At 42.1% G+C, this 22,719-nt stretch overlaps 1 protein-coding gene across 2 annotated transcripts in view; it reads left to right on the forward strand.

The window, feature by feature from the left end:
- LOC105474984 (non-SMC condensin II complex subunit G2) overlaps positions 1 to 22,719 on the forward strand; it is a 73,601-nt gene that overhangs the window by 46,316 nt on the left and 4,566 nt on the right. For both annotated transcript variants that reach the window (XM_011729934.3, XM_071094172.1), the window contains 11 exons: positions 959 to 1,029; positions 2,002 to 2,155; positions 2,270 to 2,443; positions 3,246 to 3,362; positions 3,443 to 3,583; positions 4,012 to 4,111; positions 6,230 to 6,417; positions 7,721 to 7,861; positions 11,749 to 11,852; positions 12,687 to 12,787; positions 13,914 to 14,013. In XM_011729934.3, the coding sequence (XP_011728236.3) occupies positions 959 to 1,029; positions 2,002 to 2,155; positions 2,270 to 2,443; positions 3,246 to 3,362; positions 3,443 to 3,583; positions 4,012 to 4,111; positions 6,230 to 6,417; positions 7,721 to 7,861; positions 11,749 to 11,852; positions 12,687 to 12,787; positions 13,914 to 14,013 (1,391 nt within the window). The remainder of the gene's footprint in view (positions 1 to 958; positions 1,030 to 2,001; positions 2,156 to 2,269; positions 2,444 to 3,245; positions 3,363 to 3,442; positions 3,584 to 4,011; positions 4,112 to 6,229; positions 6,418 to 7,720; positions 7,862 to 11,748; positions 11,853 to 12,686; positions 12,788 to 13,913; positions 14,014 to 22,719) is intronic.

Genomic DNA, 22,719 nt, shown 5'->3' on the forward strand with positions numbered 1-22,719 from the left:
TAAAGCTTCCTTTTTTTTTTTTTTTTTTTTTTGAGATGGAGTCTTACTCTTGTTGCCCAGGCTGGAGTGCAGTGGTGCAATCTTGGCTCACTGCAACCTCTGCCTCGTGGGTTCAGGCTATTCTCCTACCCCAGCCTTCCGAGTAGCTGGGATTACAGGCGCCTGCCACCATGCCCGGCTAATTTTGAATTTTCAGTAGAGATGGGGTTTCACCGTGTTAGCCAGGCTGGTCTCGAACTCCTAACCTCCGGTGATCCAGCCGCCTCAGCCTCCCAAAGTGCTGGGATTACAGGGTGAGCAACTGTGTCTGGACATTTTTTTTTTTTTTTTTTAATATATGTAATCTTGCCCTGTTGCCCAGGCTGGAGTGAATGCTTGCTGTAGCCTGTAACTTGGCCTCACACAGTCCTCCCACCTCAGCCTCCCAAAGGGTTGGGATTACAGGCATGAGCAACCACGCCCTGCCGCATTTTCCATTGAACTATACTGTCTTCCTCAAGATATTCTGATTTTGTTTTATAACATTTTCTCTGAATAGTTTCCTTCTCTTGAGATTTATGTTCAGGATACCAAGTGCATAGAGTTAATTTTTTTTTTTTTTTGTTTCATCAGTGTTGTTTTTTAAAGTAGATTCAATTTGTGACAGCATATGATTTTGTTTATCCTGCTTACTGGCATATTCCCAGGGTCTAGATTGGCACTGGGTACATAGCAAGTGCTTAATAAATATTTGCAAAGTAGTAAAATGTTATATAAAACTTTTGTAACACTTATCAAGTAATTTTCTGTGCCCCTCAAACATGAGGCTGGTTTAAGTTTTCCCTTTGAACATGGAAAGAACTACCATGGTTCTTCTTGAGCAGCTTTGATAGTAAGTTATTAGAGTTTACGTAGAGACACTTTCAGAATTTACAGTGTTCACATGTGCTTTGGTTTGTTTTTCTCCTTTTGCTCTTAGGATGATCGCTGCAAGATCCCTTTATTCATGCTAATGTCCTTTATGCCGGCCTCTGCTGTCCCTCCATTCAGGTATTTGCTCTGTTCTTCCGTGCGGTAGTGAAGTAGCAATCCTATCCATTGTTGTGCTGAGTTACTACTTCATGTCAGCAGACCAAAACATTTAGCTTTCAGCTCATTGTGGCTTCTTCCTTCTGCCCTTCCCTCTCCCTGTGGTAGGGGAAATATCAGGATGTGATTTTCAGTGGCCCCTAAGTTGGTACTGATGAAAGCAGAGACTACATATGGAACTGAAACTGTTACTCCACTTTAAGTCTGGGGTTATTCTTAGCACCTGGTGTGGGAGGTTCTGGAGCACAAGGCCACCGTTGGTCACATGTGACCCTGAGCACCTGGGCTTTGGCCATCTGAGCTGAGATATGCTGTGAGTACAAAATACACATGGAGTCAGCCTTGGTGCAAAAAGAAGAGTGTGAAATATTGATTACATGTTAAAATGATTTTGGATAGATTGGATTACATAAGATTATGTTATTGAAATTAGTTTCACCTGTTTTTCTTTGTGTTTTAAAATGTGGGTAGTAGAACATTTTTAATTACATTTGTGGCTTGCATTTGTGTCTCACATAATTTATTAGAGCTCTACAATGTTGGTGATTATCTCAGTAAAAATTATGTTTATTCATATTTATGGAAGAAAAAGGAGTATTTTGATGCTAAACAAAAATTATTCTTCAAGAGTAGAAACTCTTGCTCTAGAACGTGACAGATGGCACAGAAACAGAAGGATGAGGGCTTTGTGTGGCTGCTGTGCCCTGCTCCTTCAGCGTCCAGAGCTGATCTCAGGTCTTGTGGTGGGATGCAGCTGTGTAGCAACTGTGGGAAACTGTATTTATTCCCGCCTTGGAGAGCATGAAAGTGCTAATATAATAACAAGGGCTTATGCACCATCAGATTTTAGCTTCTTGGTTTTCCTCACCTTTTGACAAAGTGGGGGAGTTTCTGTTGAAATACTCAACCTGATTTTCCATCTGACCTTGTCAGCTGTGGTGTGATTTCCACGCTAAGAAGCCAGGAGGAGGGCGCTGTGGACAAGAGCTACTGCACTTTGTTGGATTGCCTCTGCTCCTGGGGGCAAGTGGGGCACATTCTGGAGCTTGTGGACAACTGGCTGCCCACAGAGCATGCCCAGGCCAAGGTAGGTTAACATCATGCTTCTTTAAAATTAGGTGAGTGAGGATAACTGTGTATTAGAAATGATATGCTTTTCTAGGGACATGCGTTTTCATTATCAGTGTCTCTCTTCTTTCAGAGCAACACAGCTTCTAAACGTAGGGTGCAGATCCACGACACACGCCCAGTCAAACCTGAATTGGCTTTGGTCTACATTGAGTATCTGCTGACTCATCCAAAGAATCGCGAGTGCTTGCTCTCTGCTCCTCGAAAGAAACTTAATCATCTTTTGAAAGCCCTTGAAACGTCAAAGGTAACTCTGTGCCCTGAGAGTTGAGTGGTCTTCTATGATAGTGGTGGTGGCAAATCAAGATGTGAAGGTTTCATATTTCCAGTGCTATACAAGTGTTCTGGCTGCAACAGAATTGAGAGTGATCATGTCACCTCATTCAGTTGGTACAAGGCATGGAACCTGGCTGGGGCAAGGTTGGGAGTCAAGTCCCAGTTGACATGTGTTCAGAAATCTTGCATTTCTGTTGCACCTGCTAGGGCGCTAGGACTCAGGAGGATGGCCCGAGTTTCTCAGAACACACCCTCTGCTGGAGATATGTCACACACCCTTTCATGTGGACACTCAGTCCCTGCAGTCCTTGGCAGTTTTTTCTGGGAATGTTTGGAGAACATTTTTTGGGAACCCATCATGTTCCCAGCTGTCCCACGGAGGCCGTCATCTCTTCCTCTCCTCCAGAAGCCAGCCCTCTGAACACCCTGTTACATTGCCCTCAAGTGTGACTGTACCAGAAGCAAAGCCTCAGCAGAACAGAGCCAGGCAGATGGGGAGGACGGGCCTGGTCACGAGGCAGGGAGGGGACGGGTGGTGCTGTGTGCAGGGCAGGGGCTGTGGACGGTGAGCTGAGCCCGCTCACCTGGCTGTACATTTTCCTACGCCACCCAGCACCTCACGTCCAGGCACAGAGTCCTCGGAGACTGGGCTTCTCCAGAGTGGGGGTCTTTCCAGCTCGCCTGAGATCAGGTGCTTCCCATTGTTCTTGCTCTCTGGGGTGTGGTGATGCCTTGTCAGTCAGCATGTGGCCCTTGGGTTTTTTCTGTTGCAGGCAGATTTGGAGTCACTTCTGCAGACACCGGGTGGGAAGCCTCGTGGCTTCGGTGAAGCGGCTGCCCTGCGAGCCTTTGGCCTCCACTGTCGGCTGAGCATCCATCTTCAACACAAGGTGCGCCTGTTCCTGGCCCTCTGCTAGGATGAGATGCAGCGATCTTTTTGTTACTGATTTATCTTCTTGTTTTTGGACAGTTCTGCTCAGAAGGAAAAGTGTATTTGTCCATTTTGGAAGACACTGGCTTTTGGTTAGAAAGCAAAATTTTATCTTTTATTCAAGATCAAGAAGAAGACTATCTGAAGCTTCATAGGGTCATTTATCAGCAAATTATCCAGGTTAGAGGTCTGAAGACACAGAAACCTTTCTCTTTACCAAGTTTGTTATGTTTCAGTGTTTCATTTTCTACTTTAGAGTGGTGATTTTAGACATGAGTATTATTCTTAAAAACTTACAGTAACATTTATCTAGCTTTCTAGAGTTTATCTTTTCGCAAAGCATAAACTTCATACTTCTAGTGTAATTTTACACATTACATGTAACAGCTGTTCAGTTATGTTTGTGGAATTACATAAAATATGTCTCTAGATTTATTATGAAAACAGCAAGAATTAATGTATCTTTATGAAAATTCCTTTATAAAACATCTTTGTAAAAATCTGCTTTGTAAGATAACTAGCACATGGATAGGAGAAGCTTTGTGAGGCTGGATTTACTCCCTTTTTTTAAATGGCCTTTGTTGCTAAGTTGTGTCTGTCTCTTACAGACCTACCTGACTGTGTGTAAAGATGTTGTTATGGTAGGCCTTGGTGACCATCAGTTTCAGATGCAACTTTTACAGCGGAGTCTTGGAATCATGCAAACAGGTACAGTCAGGGCTGTTTTAGAGCAATAAATACTCAGAACCAGTCCTTCCCTCCCTCCCTCCTTTACTGTGTTAACTCAGAACTCTCACTTTTAAGTGACTGATTATAATGCAACCTAGTGTATACCAAAAAAGGGATTTTTTTGGGTGATGCAGCCAGGAAATTCAAAGGTGTTTTTGGGTCAGATATAACTGCATCCAGAGTTTGTGACAGGGTCCTTGGGATTCTGCCTCTCCTTGTGGTCAGCTTCGTTGCCAGGCCGACTTTCCCTGTGGATTGGGCTAGTGGCTATTTCCTGGCATCTGTGTGGGAAACCATCACCTTTTGGCTCTGCTCTGGCCATGTGCTCCGTGGGTGGGGGGGTGAGTCAGGAATTGTTAAGTGGTACCCCACCAGGACCCCTGGAAGTTGCTGTTACCCCAAGGAAAGGATTAGCACAGGGTAACCCATGGCAACAGTGAGTGAGAGGACAGCCTTCGAGTCACATCAGATGATGACGGGAAAGGGTGTGGGGCCAACCCAGGGGGAGTGTACCTGGGGCCATTCCATATCTCCTTGGCCTTCTGATCACAGTCTGGTAAAGAAGAGTACTGCTGAGCTGGGATCCTGGTCCCTGGCCCCTGACCCCTAGCCCCTAGCTCTTAGCCCCTACTACTTAACCCCTACTCCTTAACCCCTAACGGCCAGCCTCCCACCCCACTGCTTCTGTGGTGTAGCCGACTGCTGTGTAAACCTGTTTCTGGATGGTTTTTAAGTGAGTATCCCAATATCCCAGTGTTGCATTTGATTCTTACTGAGATCTGTAAAAGCCTCAACATTTGATGTAGACATTTCTTTAAGCCTAGTTATTTTGCTAGAAGAGATTGAAAATGATAACATTTAGTAAATTCAACATTAAGTTTTGAGAATTAGATTAAGTTGGTAGTCCAATTTCTAGTGGATCCATCTGTAGTCTCTTTCCCATAGCCTTAAATATCTTCATGGCAGATTCTAGAGGGGTCTGTGTGTGTGGATCCCCCCAGTGTATCTCTCTTTATGACGTTACAACTGAAAGTAGATGCTAGGAGAACACTGGAGCCAGGGTACTGGGCAGTGTCTTAGTTAATCTTTAATTATAAGCAAAATCATCCATCATTTGTTTAACAGCTCCAAAGCTTAATAGTAAATATCAAATAGACCAATATTATTTGCTTTAGCTTTTTTGTTTAATGTTTTTTTTTTTTTTTCGAGACCAAGTCTTGCTCTGTCGCCCAGGCTACAGTGGAGTGCACTGGTGTGACCTCGGCTCACTGCAACCTCCACCTCTAGGTTCAAGCAATTCTCATGCCTCAGCCTCCCGAGTAGCTCGGATTGCAGGCACCCACCACCGCGGCCAACTAATTTTTGTATTTTTAGTAGAGGTGAGGTTTCACCATCTTGGCCAGGCTTGTCTCAAACTCCCGACCTCAAGTGATCCGCCCACCTTGGCCTTTCAAAGTGCTGGGATTACAGACGTGAGCCACCATACCCAGCCTGTTTAATTCTTTATAATTCACTTCTATTGTGAAAACAGCATTTTATACTTAAGCTTAATGATTGAAACAGTCAAAATTATTTATTTTTTAAACTTCACTTATCATTTAGGAATTACTTTCCCATGAGGACCGAATCTACTTTTATTATTTATAAAATTTACTTTTTGGAGGAACTAATTATACATAGAATTCTAGATCTCCAGTGTAGCCAGTTTCATTATATAGGTATATCTGTTCTCTAAAAATAGAACAGAACAAACAACTGTTCTCTAATTCCAGTATTGAAGGAGCCACACTGCTGAACTTCTGTGTGTTCACGTGTGCAAGGAACACGATTTTTAGTTTAGTGACTAAGTCTAATAACTATTACTGTTACTGAAGGTATCAGTTTTATAAATTGGACAAATGTCATACTTACTTATTTATTTTGATTAGAATTTAGGTTAACCTGATCAGCCTGGCTTTTGGTATTGGCTCACCAAATACCAAAGTGTAATAATCTCTTTTTTGTTATCATTGTATACATGTGTTAAGTGAGAAATGTGTAATGATTTCAACAAACTTGTGTGATTAGAAAACTGATATATTCCAATTTTCTTTCTAGTGAAGGGATTTTTTTATGTTTCATTACTTCTTGACATTCTGAAAGAGATAACTGGAAGTTCCTTGATTCAGAAAACAGATTCAGATGAAGAAGTTGCAATGCTGTTGGACACAGTCCAGAAAGTATTTCAGAAAATGTTGGAATGTATTGCACGGAGCTTCAGGAAGCAACCGGAAGAAGGCCTTCGGGTACTCAGGCCTCCCCAGGACGGGTTCGCTAGATGGACTTTTCAGGGCTGGGTACACCCACACAGATGCATGAGCCCTGGCTGTGCTGTTCACGCTCGGGTGACGTGCAGTGGTGTGTGGGAGGTCCCTGGTGGCGAGGTGCGCTGAGAGAGATGGAGTCGGCGTGGGAGTCCCCCGTGGCGGATACACTGAGAGAGAGATGGTGACCCCTGTGCATGGGCTGGAGGCAGGAAGGGCGGGAGCTCCAGCTGTTGAATTCTACTCAGTGGTCTTAGAACAGGATCCCATGAGTTCAGGTTGACCAGACGGCAGGACAGGAAGCAGAGGACTGATTGCTCTAGGTTCTGAGTGTATAATTGTTATATCACAGAGTTTTCCAAATAAAATATACCTTTCTTTTGAAAAAGAATTTTGATACTTGTAGAGTGACAGACATCTTGCCAGGTGAAATGCTAATTTCTATCATGAGTTACCTCCCCGTCCTATGTTAACCTTCTCTAGGTTGGAAACGAGAGTCACAGACCTTGAAGGGGCCCGTGGCTTCCCTTTGCTGGTTGAAAGCTGATGTGAAGTGAGATTATTGTATAAGCACTTCATATAAAAAACCTGTATGCCAGATTTGCTTCATCCTAAAAATAATGTCATGTCAGTTTCAGTTCTCGTACCACATGATGTTGTTATCAGAGAGAGCCATTACTTTTTCTAAGTAGCAGCTTAAAAATATCAATGAACTATTATTTTTTAATGAAGACTTTTAAAAATGCTTAAATGGGAGGCTATTTATGAAATATTGAAGACTCAGTGTCCTTTGCTGATAAAGGTCATTGAAGGTTGTTGGCCATACTTTTTCTAGTCTAGTTCAATTTGAATTAATTTGAAATGTTCCTGTGTTTGATGAATTCGTTTCAAGTGTCTGTGATCTTTTAGGTAATGTAATTTGTGCCAAAACCTTTAGTTTTCCCATCAAACCTGTGTAGCTGTAGTTAGCATATGTTGCCTCATAGCTGATGCCTTATTTTAATGTCATTGATGTTTTGCCTCCTTATTCCTGAGTGGTGGTCTTGGCTTTAGGGGAAGTTCCCAGTGGGCTTTGGTCCCGTCTATCATCTTCTGGCCGTGGTGCGTGGGAGGTTTGAGTCAGCCTGGGAATGGAATGTCTTGGGCATTGGTAGCAGGCAAACAACATCAGTGACTCCTCGAGTCCTGGGGGAGGATAGTAAGATACTTATTTTAAAGTGTCGTTTTGTTTTTTTCAAAACCATGGTTTTTAGTCATTAAAAGTGATGTATGTGTTTTCTTGTAGCTGCTTTATTCTGTTCAGAGGCCTCTTCATGAGTTCATCACTGCTGTTCAGTCTTGGCACACGGACACCCCTGTGCACCGGGGTGTACTTTCTACTCTGATCGCTGGACCTGTGGTTGAGATAAGTCACCAGCTACGGAAGGTGAAGTGCTTTAATCCTGAAACTGCTGTGCCTCTTATTGATGACACAAGATGGTGTTTCTACTAGCAGCACATTCTCTACGTTTCTCAAAGTATTTTTTAAGAATTTTCAAACTTGAGTGAGTGGTGTACTTTCCTAGCAGCTACACCTCAGAGTTTGATAGTTAGTATTTTAGACTCATGTGACTATTGTGAAACATGTACCAAGGATGTTATCACTCTTGATTAAAACAGAAATGTAGTCCTTACATTTGAACATGCTTTTATGCTACATTCAGGAGATTGAAATGAATTGATAAATTTCTTTTTTTTTTTTTTTTTTTTTTTGAGACGGAGTCTCACTCTGTCGCCCGGGCTGGAGTACAGTGGCCGGATCTCAGCTCACTGCAAGCTCCGCCTCCCGGGTTTACGTCATTCTCCTGCCTCAGCCTCCCGAGTAGCTGGGACTATAGGCGCCCGCCACCTCGCCCGGCTAGTTTTTTGTATTTTTTTAGTAGAGACGGGGTTTCACTGTGTTAGCCAGGATGGTCTCGATCTCCTGGCCTCGTGATCCGCCCGTCTCGGCCTCCCAAAGTGCTGGGATTACAGGCTTGAGCCACCGCGCCCGGCCGAATTGATAAATTTCTTAAGATTATTCTCCCTCCTAAAAGGATAGAAGTAGTTGTAATCAGTGGTGAGTAGAATACAAGAGTACTCTGGGACTGCTTTTGTGGAATAGTTTACATATCTTTGCATGTTATATTATTAGCCTCCCCCACCTGTTTTTCATTTCTAAGCTAGGATAGTCAACCTTCTAATGTCAGTTTAGGCTGGGCGCAGTGGCTCATGGCTGTAATCCCAGCACTTTGGGAGGCCGAGGCAGGTGGATCATGAGGTCAGGAGTTTGAAACCAGCCTGGCCAACATGGTGAAACCCTGTCTCCACTAAAGATACAAAAAATTAGCCGGGCATGGTGGCACGCACCTGTAACCCCAGCTGCTCGGGACACTGAGGCAGGAGAATTGCTTGAACCCGGGAGGCGGAGGCTGCAGTGAGCTGAGATCATGCCATTGGACTCCAGCCTGGGCAACAGGGCAGGACTCCGTCTCAAAGAAAAAAAAAATGTAGCTAGTATCAGTTTAAACAGACAATTTATTCATTATTACTATCTTATTTTCCTACCAGTAGCTGTAGATGAATTGAAGATCATTATTAATACAGAAGATATTAGCCTATTTGGTTAAAGAGTGATATAATCAGGATGATAATTCAAGGCAAAACAAAAAGTGGTGTTTTCCCACATGGAATATTCAGGGCGTTCTTTTCCTCTTCACCTCTTAAGAAAAGTAAAAAATCACGTTTTCATATAGAGAAAAGACCTTCTCTGTATGAAAAGATAAAATATGACAGGGAAGGTCATTGAATTATATGCATTTTTAATATTTACATGAATCATAAATTTTGTAATATAAAATCATGACTAATAAAAAGATGTTAACTAAATTCTAAAACATCAAATAGAATTTAAAGCCTTCCTTAAAGCTTGAAGGGAGATCATTTTGGTTTGGAAAGTAATTACTAGATTACACAAGAGAATAAAAACTAGGATTTGTTTATTCCAGAGAGCTATGTAGCTAAAAATGATTAAAAAAAATGTTTGGCATATGGGTCATGCCTGGCTCACCATCTGTTTTTTATCAATAAAGTCTTATTGGAACATAGCTGTGCCCATTTGCCGAGCTTTTTCTTTTTGATGAATTGACTCCTATTATTGTGAAATATCTCTGGCTCTGACTCCTCATGAAGTCTACTTTGATATTTTCATAGCCAAAGCAGCTTTCTTGTGCTTTGTGTTTGCATAGCATATCTTTTAAAACCCCACCTGGGTGGGGTTTTAAAAAAATCTGGTCCAACAACCTCTGACTTCTATTTGGCGTGGTTATAGTCCCTTCTTTTTTTTTTTTTTTTTTTTAGTCCATTTGACTTTAATGAATTTATTGATAGGTTTGGGTTTAAGTTAATGTTAATTGTTTCTTTTCTATCAGTCTGTCTGTTCTGTTAGTCTTTCTGGTTTTTTTTCTTTCCTGTCACTTTTTTGATGAATCAAGTGTTTTTACTACACCATTTTATCTCTGTTGACTTTATATTATCTTTTGTGTAATTTTTTTTTTAGTGGTTTCTCTAGAGATCTCAGCATGCATGTTTAACTTGTCTCAATACCTTCAGAAATTATGCTTGTCTATTGCATGGTAGGAATCTCCAGTTGTGTTCTCCCATCCCTTATGCTGTTGTTATTTTTATTTTAATCTGTCAATAGTCTTTTGTCTCACTGTTTAAGAAATGCATTTACAGCAATCACTTTAAGATGTAAAACATTTTCATGAGAAACAGTGCTATTTGATATATAGTGATGATTGACTTAAATTTTCAAATTTGTATTATGATACTAGCAGAGGAAGTGTGGGAAGACTTACTGGAAGTGCTGTCTAGGCCAGGCACGGTAGCTCACACCATAATCCCAACACTTTGGGAGGCCTAGGCAGCAGGATGGCTTGAGGCCAGGAGTTCGAGGCCACCCTAGGCAACATGGTGAGACCCTGCCTCTATTAAAAAATGTTTAAAAATTAGCTGGGCATGGTTGTACATGCCTGTAGTTTCGGCTGCTCAGGAGACTGAAGCAGGAGTTCAAGGCTGCAGCGAGCTATGATTTGTGATTGCGCCACTGCACTGCAGCCTGGGCAACAGAGTGAGACTGTGCCTCTTAAAAAAAAAAAAGCAGTGTTGTCTAGTCATCCCTAAATGAAATCTCCTAAGATAGCCAAGAATCGAGCCAAACACAGTGGTGGAGAGATACAGGGGTGGGATAGGCATATTCATGCCTCAGCTATTACAGGTGGAAAACAAAGGCATAGGTTTCCACCTGGAGCAGGAATTCTGGACTTTCTGAGGAGCTTGTGGAATTCATGCCTCCATGGTGAAAGGCTCATCGAAGCTCACAAGGCTGATAATTAAGAGCACAGGTCCAGGCAGGTGGCCTTGTGGCTCTAAACTTACAGTACTTCACTGTGGGGTTCTGCCCTGCAGGGGACACTACAGTGTATAGGAACATTTTTGTTTGGCACAACTGGGTGAGGGGGTGGGCAACGTGCCCCTGGCATGGAGTGGGTGGAGGCCAGGGATACTGCTCAGCCTCCAACAGCACCTAGCACAGCCCCCCAATCCCCCAAAGAACGAGCTGGTCAGGTCGGTAGTGCCGAGATTGAGAAACACCAGTTTAGACAGGAGTAAAATGTTAAATTTATTTAGCATAAAAGCACATTATTTACAGTAGACGATAACAAGATAAAGACTTTTTGATGAAAGGCTCATTGAGTAGCATGTCTGTTTTTCTTTATTTTTGTCTCACTGAATAAGCACCTTCGCTTATCTTTTTTTTTTTTTTTTGTCATATTGAGATAGGATCTCTGTCATCCAGGCTGGACTGCCATGATACATGGCTCACTACAGCCTCAAATTCCTGGGCTGAAGTGATCCTCCTGCCTCAGTCTCCCAAGTAGCTGGGACTACAGGTATGCACCACCATGCCTGGCTAATTTTAAAATTTTATTATAGAGTCAGGGTCTTGTCATGTTGACTAGTCTGATCTTGAACTCCTGGCCTCAAGCAATCCTCTTGCCTCAGCCTTCCAGAGCGCTGGGATTACAGGTGTGAACCACCATGCCCAGCACACTTATGTTTATAATAATAGATTATTCATAATTATTGTAGACATTCCAACAGTTAATAAAAATAATTCTTTTGAATTTCTGGCAAGTTTTTCTTGGGTGTTGAAAAAAACCCAAAGCAGGGTAATTTACAAGTGAGTAGCCTAGTCTCTGTTTACAACTTGCTGATTTGGAACTTTTTTAGGTTTCTGACACAGAAGAGCTTACTCCTCCAGAGCATCTTTCTGATCTTCCACCATTTTCAAGGTGTTTAATAGGAATAATAATAAAGTCTTCGAATGTGGTCAGGTAATCACTTTCTCTTTACTGTCCTGAAACTCTCATCGTGGCTGTAACCCTCAGCAGCTTTTGTTCTATTCCTTTTACTCTCAAGTTTTTCAAAGCTACACTCTTTTCTATGAGAAAAATGTCTTATATAATTTTCTCTCCATTTTATCAGTAATTAGAAATATTTACATTAAACTTACACAGAAAAATTCTAACTTTCTGTAAAGAATATTCGTCTAAATAGTCTCTGGTTAGTTATGCTTCTCATAACTGAAATTCAGTTAAGGGAGAACATAGAATGTTAATGTTTAGTAAAATACTTCTTACCAAGTGTGCTTTCAGAACACTTGACAAGGTAAATACCGGTGCCATGTTCGTTGAACACGCAGCTGCTACTCATTTTCTAGTCCATATGTCACTTGATCAGAATTGCAGGGTTTGCTGTGGTGCATGCAGGGCTAACAGGTTACAGAGGGAGTTGCTTTACAGATGTCTGGTACCTGTCGAATTTTAATAGCAGATACATTCAGTGAAAACTTTTAAAAGCACCATCTTTAGCAGCTATGAGTCATCTTTCAACAACATACTAAATCTTTTCTGTGTGCATTGAGGGTATACAGAGTAACCTTTTTCACTCAGCACAGCATCCCTGTTCCCAGCAGCATCCTCTGGTTTTAATGTCTCACTGTACAATCTGGCACGCTCTCCATGAAAAGCGTGGGGTGAGTTCAGTCAGCTTCCCATGTCCCCTGCAAACTGGGGTTTGTGGTTGTGGTTGAACCTTGGTGGTACTTATTTTGCTATAATAGGTTCTATACGATACAGTAATTTTGATGTTTGTTGATTGTTTTGCAGGTCATTTTTGGATGAATTAAAGGCGTGTGTGGCCTCTGACGATATTGAAGGCATTGTGTGCCTCACGGCTGCTGTGCATATTATCCTGGTTATTAATGCAGGTTGGTTACATTCCCCCCCGTCATCTGGAAGGTGGCTGGTGTACCTCACAGGTGCTGTCATGGGCTGCTGGGGATCAGCCCCTGCACTCGGCTACTCCTGGCCAGCTCAGGTGTCCCCCAGCCTTTCCACTCCCTGCCTTCTCATGTGCTGGACATAGTGCTGTCCACTTGGCTTCCTCTCCTTAGCCCACCCTGCATCTGTTTTTGTATCGGCTTGCTCACTCTTCGGTGGTGGAGGTCCTGTTCATTTTCACCTTTTGCCACTGGACCCATTTAAGTATTCCTCTCTGTGCCTCACCATTGAATTTCTATTGATTTGATGTGTTACCTGTATCTTAAAATCTGAATTTATTTTGGTTGATGGATATTTTGGTGTTTATATTTGATCTATCTACTATTTCTCGTAAGCCTTAGTCTTGCCTATTCTGAATATCCCTAGCAGTTCAAAGAGTACTGGAAAAATAATTGGAGACATGTATAAGATGCTTAGCTCAGTATAAAATGTAGTAACATCCCTGCAGGCTGACTGCCTTTACCTTTCTGTGTGATTTGCTCAGTTTTACTAATGTTGAAATCATTTTCAAAGATGGCACATTGTAGCTAGGGAGTGCTCCTATTGAAACAAACTCTCCCTGTAAGCCTAAATGGACAGAATATCTGCAGATTGGTAAGAATACTCCTTGACTAGTCTGACCCAGGTTGGCCATAAGCAAAGACTTCCCTCAGGGACTCCCCCTGCATTGAGATCACCACCAGGAGGACGTTGAGGACGGATGTTGGATGCTCCCAGGTGCCTTGCCCTTAATACATCCTTAACTACCTACGATGGTTAAACAGGGGAAGGACTCTGAAACAGGATTGGTTTGCTGGCATGGACATAATCTTTCCTCTAATGGCTTCATGGGGTGAGGTCCATTTGAACTCTTCTTCCCAGTAAATGTTTGTTTGATCTTTACAACATCCGTTTAGAAGGGAGAATTACTATTCCGCAGGTCAGTATGTAGGTTACCTCAAAGGGAAGACAGGGAGGCCCAGCTTAGGGAAGTTGTACCACGTGTGTAGCGGAGTGCTTGTCTTTGTGTAGTGATGTTAAAATCTTTTCTGTCTTTTAATATAATTTTTCCAGGTAAACATAAAAGTTCAAAAGTGAGGGAGGTTGCAGCCACTGTTCACAGAAAACTAAAGACATTCATGGAAATTACTTTGGAAGAGGATAGCATTGAAAGGTAAAGCAGAGATATTCACCAGATGTGATCATCTAGAACTGCTCATTATTCTTTGGGTCTGCATGAGATTGTGTTTTCATTTCTGCTGCTTACACCAGGTGGTTAGGAGACTAGGGACTATAAGGAGAAAAACGTTTCTGTTGGCAAAGACCTTTAGCTTATGTTTAATTTACTTGCTAATTCTGTCTTCAAAAACAACACGAAATTGTCATTTGCAAAATTCTGCTGTAGAAAAGTGAGGGCATACAAACGTATTTTATATGGTTTTAAAATCAGACATTATTTTTGGTGGTTGCTGCATTATGGAAACCACGGGCATTTCCCAAGGATAGATACCTCGCGGACAAATACCTACATGGTGATGGGCGGTCCCTCCAGAGCCTCTGAATGTGTGTAATTTCCGCCTTGCTGGACAGCCCGTTGCTGCGCAGAGCCTGCAGGCTACCAGTGTACTCGCAGGGCTGATTCCGGCTGGGTGTTTCTGCTGCTGTGTGCTGTTTGGTGTGCTCTGCATTTTACTGTAGGCTCTGTTTTGGATTGTGTTTGACTTTTAGATCAACCACAAATAATTTTTTCTCGCTATTTTATGAGCTAAGTAGGTGAAGCGTTGTAAAGCTCTGCACTAGGAAATTCACCTTTGCCTGGGAAATAAACCACTCTCCATAGTTGCTTCCTCTGGAGAAAGGTTTTCCAAATCAGAAACTGCTAATTTGTGAATAAACTTCCAAAGTGTGGCTTTTTATAAACTGTCGGCTTGTACTATAGACACAATACACTTAATGCTCACTTTACTAGAAAGTTTGGTTTGTAGGCTGGGCGCAGTAACTCACGCCTATAATCCAGGAGTTCAAGACCAGCCTGGCCAACATGGTAAAACCCCATCTCTACTGAAAATACAAAAATTAGGCTGGACACGGTGACTCATTCCTATAATCCCAGCACTTTGGGAGGCCAAGGCAGGTGGATCTCACGAGGCTAGGAGTTTGAGACCAACCTGGCCAACATGGTAAAACCTCTACTGAAAACAAAAACATTAGGCCTATAATCGCAGCACTTTGGGAGGCCGAGGTGGGTGGATCACCTGAGGTCGAGAGTTCAAGACCAGCCTGGCCAACATGGTGAAACTTGTCTCTACTAAAAATACAAAAATTAGCTGGGCGTGGTGGCAGGTGCCTGTAATTCCATCTACTTCAGAGGCTGAAGCAGAAGAATTGCTTGAACCTGGGAGGTGGAGGTTGCAGGTGAGCTGAGATTGCGCCACTGCACTCTAGCCTGGGCAACAGAGTAAGAGTTCGTCTTGAAATAAATAAATAAAAATAAAAATAAAATAATTAGCCAGGTGTGGTGGCACGCTTCTGTAATCCCAGCTACTCTGGAAGCTGAAGAGCTTAGTTAGCCTGGCTAGAGGTTTATCGATTTTTATTGATATTTTCAGAGAACTAGCTTTTGGTTTTGTTAATTTTTTTCTGTTGATTTCTTATTTTCAAGTATATTGATTTATGCTCTAGGTTTTACTGTTTCTGTTTTTCTTACTTAGGATTTAATGTGCTTTTCTTTTTCTGTTTTCCTAAAGTGGAAGTTTAGATGATGGATTTTAGATTTTTCTTCTTTTCTAATATGTACTTTCAATGCTATAAATTTTCCTCTAAGCACTGCTTCATCCCACATTAAAATTTTTTTTTTTCTATTTCTCTTTTTGTCCTTTTTCTTCCCATCAGTTTTTGTTTTGTTTTGTTTTTTTTTGTTTTGAGATGGAGTCTTGCTCTGTCACCCAGGCTGGAGTATAGTGGCACGATCACAGCTTTAACCTCCCAGGCTCAAGCGATCCTTCCATCTCAGCCTCCCAAGTAGCTAGAGAAGCGTGCCTGGCTGGCACGGCTAATGAAAAAAAATTTTTTGCAGAGGTGGGGTCTCACTATGTTTGCCCAAGCTGTTCTTGAACTCCTGGGCTCAAACAATCCTCCTGTGGCCTAAAGTTCTGAGATTACCAGTGTGGGCCACCATGTTTGGCCTTTCTATCATTCTTGCTTTCATTTTATTCATCCCACAAATTTTTGATAAACTGTGCTGTCATTTTTATTTAGTTCAAAATATTTTTAAATTTCTCTTGTGATTTCCTCTTTGATCTATTTAGTTGCGTTGTTTAATCTTCAAGTGTTTGGGGATTTTTCCAGCTTTCCGTTACTGATTTCTGTTTTAATTCTTGTAGCCTGAGAGCAGACATTGTATTATTTCTAATCTTTTAAATGCGTGGAGGTGTGTCTTATGGCTCAGAATGTGTTCTGTCTTGGTGAGTGTTCCGTGTGAGCATGAGGAGAATGTGTATTCTACTGTTGTTGGATGAAGTAGTCTGCAGATGTCCATTATAACCAGTTGACAATGTTGTTGGGTTGAACTGTGTCCTTCCTAATTTTCTACCTGTTGGATCTGACAGAGGGTGTTAGAGTCTCCAGCTATAATAATTGGCTCCTCTGTTGCTCTTTGCAGTTCTGTCAGTTTTTGCCTCACATAGTTTGATGCTCTGTTGTTGGGTCCACACATTGATGATTGTTACTATCTTTTCTTTATGTAATGCTCTTCTTTATCTCTGATAATTCTTCTTACTGTGAATTCTGTTTTGCCTGAAATTAATACTACTACTCCTGCTTTGTTTTGATTAGAGTAAGCATGGTATATCTTTTTCCATTCATTTCCTTTTTTTTCAAGATATGAAGACTCGCTATGTTGCCCAGCCTGGGCTCTAACTCCTGGACTCCTGGGCTCAATCTGTCCTTCTGCCTCAGTCTCCCAACTGGCTGGGACTGCAGGCACACACCACCAGACCCAGCTAATTTAATTTTAATCTATATGTGTCTTTATTTTTAAAGTGTTTTTTTTTATAGACAGTATATAAATGGGTCATGTTTTTTGATCTTCTCTGACAATCTGTCTTAAAATTGGTGCATATATACCATATTCAAAGTGATTAATGATATAGTTGGATTAATATCCACTAGATTTGTTATTGTCTTCTATTTGTTCCCCTTGTTGTTTGTTCCTGTCTCTGTTTTCCACTCCTTTGTTGTCTTTTGTGGTTTTAACTGAACATTTTATGATGCCATTTTCTTTACTAGCATATCAATTATACTTTTTTTTTTAACCTTTCTTAGTAGTTGCTTTAGAGTTGGAGTTTTATTTATAACTAATCCACGTTTGCCTTCAGATGACACTATACCACTTTGCAGGTAGGGTGAGTACCCTATAATAACAAAATAATCCTAATCCTTGCCTCTCATTCCTTGTATCATTGCTGTCATTCATTTTGCTTAGGTATAAGCAGACAAGCATATATAATTGAATATATTCTTGCTATTATTATTTCGAACAAACTACATGTTAGGTCATTTAAGAATAAAAAAAAAAGTATTTACCTTCACTTACTCCTTCTTTGATGCTTTTCTTTTCTTTGTGTTGATCCAAATATCCTGACACCTATATTCTTTTCCTTCCCTCCAGAGAACTTCTTTTAATGCTTCTTTCAAGGCATGTCTACTGGCAACGAATTCCCTTAATTTTGGTTTGTCAGGGAGTCTTTTATTCTTTATTTCTTTGCAGGGATAATGTTGTGTAGTTTATAATTCTAGTTGGTGAATTTTTTTCTCTCTGTACTTTATTTAATTTATTATTATTTTTTGAGACAGAGTCTTGCTCTGTTGCCTAGGGTGGAACGCAGTAGTGTGATCTCAGCTCACTGCAACCTCCACCTCCTGGGTTCAAATGATTCTCGTGCGTCAGCCTGCCAAGTAGCTGGTATTACAGGCATGTCGCCACCACACCCAATGCTAATTTTTGTACTTTTTAGTGGAGACAGTTTGCCCAGGCTGGTCTCGAATTCTTGATCTCAAGTGATGTACTCGCCTCAGCCTCCCAAACTGCTGGGATTACAGGGGTGAGCCCCCGTGCCCGGCCACTCTCCCAAATTGCTGGGATTACAGGGGTGAGCCCCCATGCCCAGCCACTCTCTGTACTTTAAACATTTCCCTGTACTCTTCTTGGCTCGTGTGGTATCTGAGAAATAGGATATAATTCTTTTTTGTTCCTCAGTAGATAAGGTGTATTTTTCCCTGTCTGGTTTCTTTCAGTACTTTTTCTTTGATTTTCTGTAGGTTTAATATGATATGCCTAGGGGTCATTTTCTTTCTCTTTTTTTTTTTTTTTTTTTAAGCATTTATTCTATTCAGTATTCTCTGAGCTTCCTGGATAAATTCTCAGTTATTATTGTCTCAAATATTTCTTCTCTTCCTTTCTCCCTTCTGAAATTCCTATTATACATGTTAACACCTTTTACAGTTGTCTCACAGTTCTTGGATATTTCGTTCTATCAAAACAGCCTCATTTTTGAATTCTGTTTGCTAATATCTTATTTGAGAATGTTTGCATTAGGTTTCAGATAAGATTCTATGGTTGTTGGTTGTTCTGTAGTTTTGGTTTTGTTATTTTTAGTAGGACCTCTGCCAGTTTTGCTTTCAGTGTGAGTTGCTGTCAGCATTAAAAGGTAACTTTTCCCTTTTCAGTGTTGTGGAACCCTTTAAATCACATCCGATGCTGTGGAACAACATGTCCCCCAGAATTCTGGGATGACTTTTCCCTATTTCTTTTATGTTATTAGTCAGGCCTGATTTTCTATTACTGCCTGAATAAATTTTGGTAATTTACAATTTCTTGCATTAATCTAGTTTTTTAAATGTATTAACAAAATGGCTTGTGATTTTTCATTCATTGTTTATTAATTTTAATGGAATAGAATTTACTCGTTGAGACATACATATGGAAAAGGATGTAAATAATACGTGTATCACTGAATTAATTGTCATAAAATGCAGTCACAGGCCAGGTGCAGTGGCTTACGTCTATAATCCCAGCACTTTGAGAGGCCAAGGCGGGTGAATTGCTTGAGTCTAGGAGTTCGCAACCAGCCTGGGCAATGTGGCGAAACCTTATCTCTACAAAAAATACAGAAATTAGCTGGGCATGGTGGCATGTGCCTGTGGTCCCAGCTACTCAAGAGACTGAGGTGGGAGGATCACTTGAGCCCAGGAGGTTGAGGCTGCAGTGAACTGAGATTACGTCACTGCATTCCAGCCTGGGTGACAGAGTGAGATCCTGTCTTAAAAAAAAAATGCAGTCACTACCTAAATCAAAGAATACATCTCCTGAACATGGCCCCTCTCTCCCTGTGTGAAGGTATCAGCCCACCCCAACCCTCAGTCTAATTTTGGGTGTTGTCCAGATGAAGACCAAAGTGTGTGTGGTTTTATACCTGATATGATGTTTATGTTTACTGTGGCTTTTAACACCATTTCTTTTTTGTCTTTTTTTATTGTACGTTTGAGACTGGCTCTGTGGTCACATACAGCATTTGTGAGTGCTTGTGCATAGGAGTGTGTGTTTTAGAGAGGTGGAGTGCCACCTGATCAATTTACATTTGTTAATTGTGTTACCCCAACTTTTCTATGTATTTACTGATTTTTTGTTGCTTATTCTACAGAGACTTGGGTTAAATTTCTCATTATGCTTGTGGATTTGTCCAAGTATCCTGTTTAGGACTGCTTTTGCATTATATATTTTATGGTCCTGTTATTAGGTGCATGTAAGTTTAGAACTGCTATATGTTCTTGATTAATTGACCCTTTTATTTTAATAAAGGGTCTGTCTTTAGTCCACTTTGTCAGGCACTGAGATAACAATGTTGGCTGGGCATGGTGGCTCGCGTCTGTAATCCCAACACTGTGGGAGGCTAAGGTGGGCAGATGGCTTGAGCTCAGGGGTTCAAGACCGGTTTGAGCAACACAGCAAGACCTCATCTCTACAAAAATTACAAATATTTGACAGGTGTGGTGGCATGTGCCTATAATCCCAGCTACATGGGCAGCTGAGGTGGGAGGATCGCTTGAGGCGGAGGTTGCGGTGAGTTGAGATTGTGCCACTGCACTCCAGTCTTGCAACAGAGCAAGACTTGTCTCAAAAACAAACAAAAAACAATGTTTTTCTGTGTGTTTGTCAGGTTCCAGGAAGTGACCAAAACCCCGCAGTGATTCGGATAGGGAAAGCTCAGTGTCAGGGATTTTTTTGTTTGTTTTTGAGACAGAGTCTCCCTCCATTATCCAGGCTGTAGTGCAGTGGAGCGATCTTGGCTCACTGCAGCCTTTGCCTCCCAGCTTCAAGTAATTCTTGTGCGTCAGCCTCCTGAGTAGCTGGGATTACAGGCATGCGCCACCATGCCCGGCTAATTTTTGTATTTTTAGTAGAGTCGGAGTTTCACCATGTTGGCCAGGCTGGTCTTGAACTCCTGACCTCAAGTGATCTGCCCGCCTCGGCCTACCAAAGTGCTGGGATTATAGGCGTGAGCCACCGTGCCCGGCTGAGTGTCAGGGATTTTTATAGGGAGTTGGCACGATGGGTTATTGGCTAGTGAGAGTTAAAGAGAACTCTAGAGAATACTGGAGTAGCAGATGAAGAGAACACCTCCAACCCTAGGTGAGCGCCCTCAAGGAAGGAGCCCCCACCCCCAGAGGGAGACCTGGCTTCCTACATGGAAGAAATTGCTACTGGCCTTCGATGGGACCTGAGGACATCCACTCATGTGGGTGGGTGGCGGGCCGGGGGGATGTGGAGCCATCCCAGGGGAGGTGCTGGGGGAGCTGCTGGAGCCAGAGCTGGAAAGCCTACTCGAGTGCTGCAGGCTCCTGTGTATGGCTCGGATCAGGTGGGGGCTTGTGGGGATAGTTGTCTGGTGTGCTACTTGTGCTGTCAGAGTCCTCTGGAGAAAGGGGGGCCTTACAGAAACCTGGAGAAAGTCCCCTCCTTCCCCAGTGGTTTTCCAGCACCCCATGGTGATGGGACGTTGAACTGGGCACTAAAGCAGGTGGGTAGGTTTGGGCTTCTAGTGACTGAGTGAATGAAATGCATTCAATTATGGACTTTATTCTAAAAATGATTGAGTGTCCACTATGCTAGTTTTAATCAGGTTAGACTTTGCAACTATATATTTTAAGAAGAAACCCTCCCAGCACTTTGGGAGGCTGAGGTGGGTGGATCACGAGGTCAGGAGATGGAGACCATCCTGGCTAATGCAGTGAAACCCCGTCTCTACTAAAAATACAAAAAAGTAGCCGGGCGTGGTGGCAGGCACCTGTAGTCCCAGCTACTCGGGAGGCTGAGGCAGGAGAATGGCGTGAACCCGGGGGGCGGAGCTTGCAGTGAGCCAAGATTGTGCCACTACACTCCAGCCTGGGTGACAGAGCAAGGCTCTGTATCAAAAAAAAAAAGAAGAAGAAGAAGAAGAAGAAAACAAACTATTGGTCTTAGGAGCTTGTTTTTAGGGCAGTGGTCTGATTTGGGGATGACAAGGAGCACTTGTGCATTTCAGAAAATAAGTGACAATGTAAATGGTTCATTAGACACAAAGATTAAACAAGATGACCAGAATTACCAACTGTAAGAATGTTACATTGTTTTCATAGGATGTAGTAACAACCTCAAAAGTCCAAGCATTTTTCTTTATTAGAAATAATGTTGGCCGGGCACAGTGGCTTATGCCTGTAATCCCAGCACTTTGGGAGGCTGAGGCGGGCGGATCATCTGAGGTCGGGAGTTCAAGACCAGCCTGACCAACCTGGAGAAACCCCGTCTCTACTAAAAATACAAAAATTAGCTGGGTATGGTGGCACATGTCTGTAATCTCAGCTACTCGGGAAGCTGAGGCAGGAGAATCACTTGAACGTGGGAGGCAGAGGTTGCGGTGAGCCGAGATGGAGTCATTGCACTCCAGCCTGGGCAATAAGAGTGAAACTCCGTCTCAAAAAAAAAAAAAAAAAAAGAAAAAAAAAAGAAATAATGTTGCCAAGCAAGGCTTATTTGGATATAGAATAGTGTACACTATTCTGAAGATGAAAGGGAAGAGGAACGTTGGTTTCTTGTTAGGAATGCCTTCCATTTCCACTTATACTTAGTTTCAGGCTACTTGAATTGTGTTAGTTACATTGAGAGAAGAGAAGACCTGAGAAATTCAGAACTTACAATGTGGAAAAGGACATGAACAGAACACTGGGGACAGAGTGTTTTGTTTCTCTGTTATTCCTTTTTCTTTTTTCTTTTTTTTTCTTTTTGAGACAGAGTCTCGCTCTGTCGCCCAGGCTGGAGAGCAGTGGCCAGATCTCAGCTCACTGCAAGCTCCGCCTCCCGGGTTCACACCATTCTCCTGGCTCAGCCTCCCGAGTAGCTGGGACTACAGGCGCCGCCACCACGACCGGCTAGTTTTTTGTATTTTTTAGTAGAGACGGGGTTTCACCAGGTTAGCCAGGATGGTCTCGACCTTCTGACCTCGTGATCCTCCCGTCTCGGCCTCCCAAAGTGCTGGGATTACAGGCTTGAGCCACCGCGCCCGGCTGTTTCTCCGTTATTTCTTCACCTGCATGCCATCCTCTCTACTAAGCTGATACACAGATGAAAAAAAGAGCTCCTCCCTTTAAGAAGGAAACATCCTAGAAAATAAATAGGTTGGGACTGTGAAATATTGGCTTCTTACTTAAATATGCAAGAAGCAAACTATAGAGAAACCAGTGTCTAAAAAAATCAATCTGACAAATTGATGAAACAAGAAAAATCAATCTAATGGAAGATAAACAATTAAGATTTACGACTGTATTTTAAAATATTATTGATTTA

The sequence above is a fragment of the Macaca nemestrina genome, chromosome 4, assembly GCF_043159975.1.
Source record: "Macaca nemestrina isolate mMacNem1 chromosome 4, mMacNem.hap1, whole genome shotgun sequence".
Lineage (NCBI taxonomy): Eukaryota > Metazoa > Chordata > Mammalia > Primates > Cercopithecidae > Macaca > Macaca nemestrina.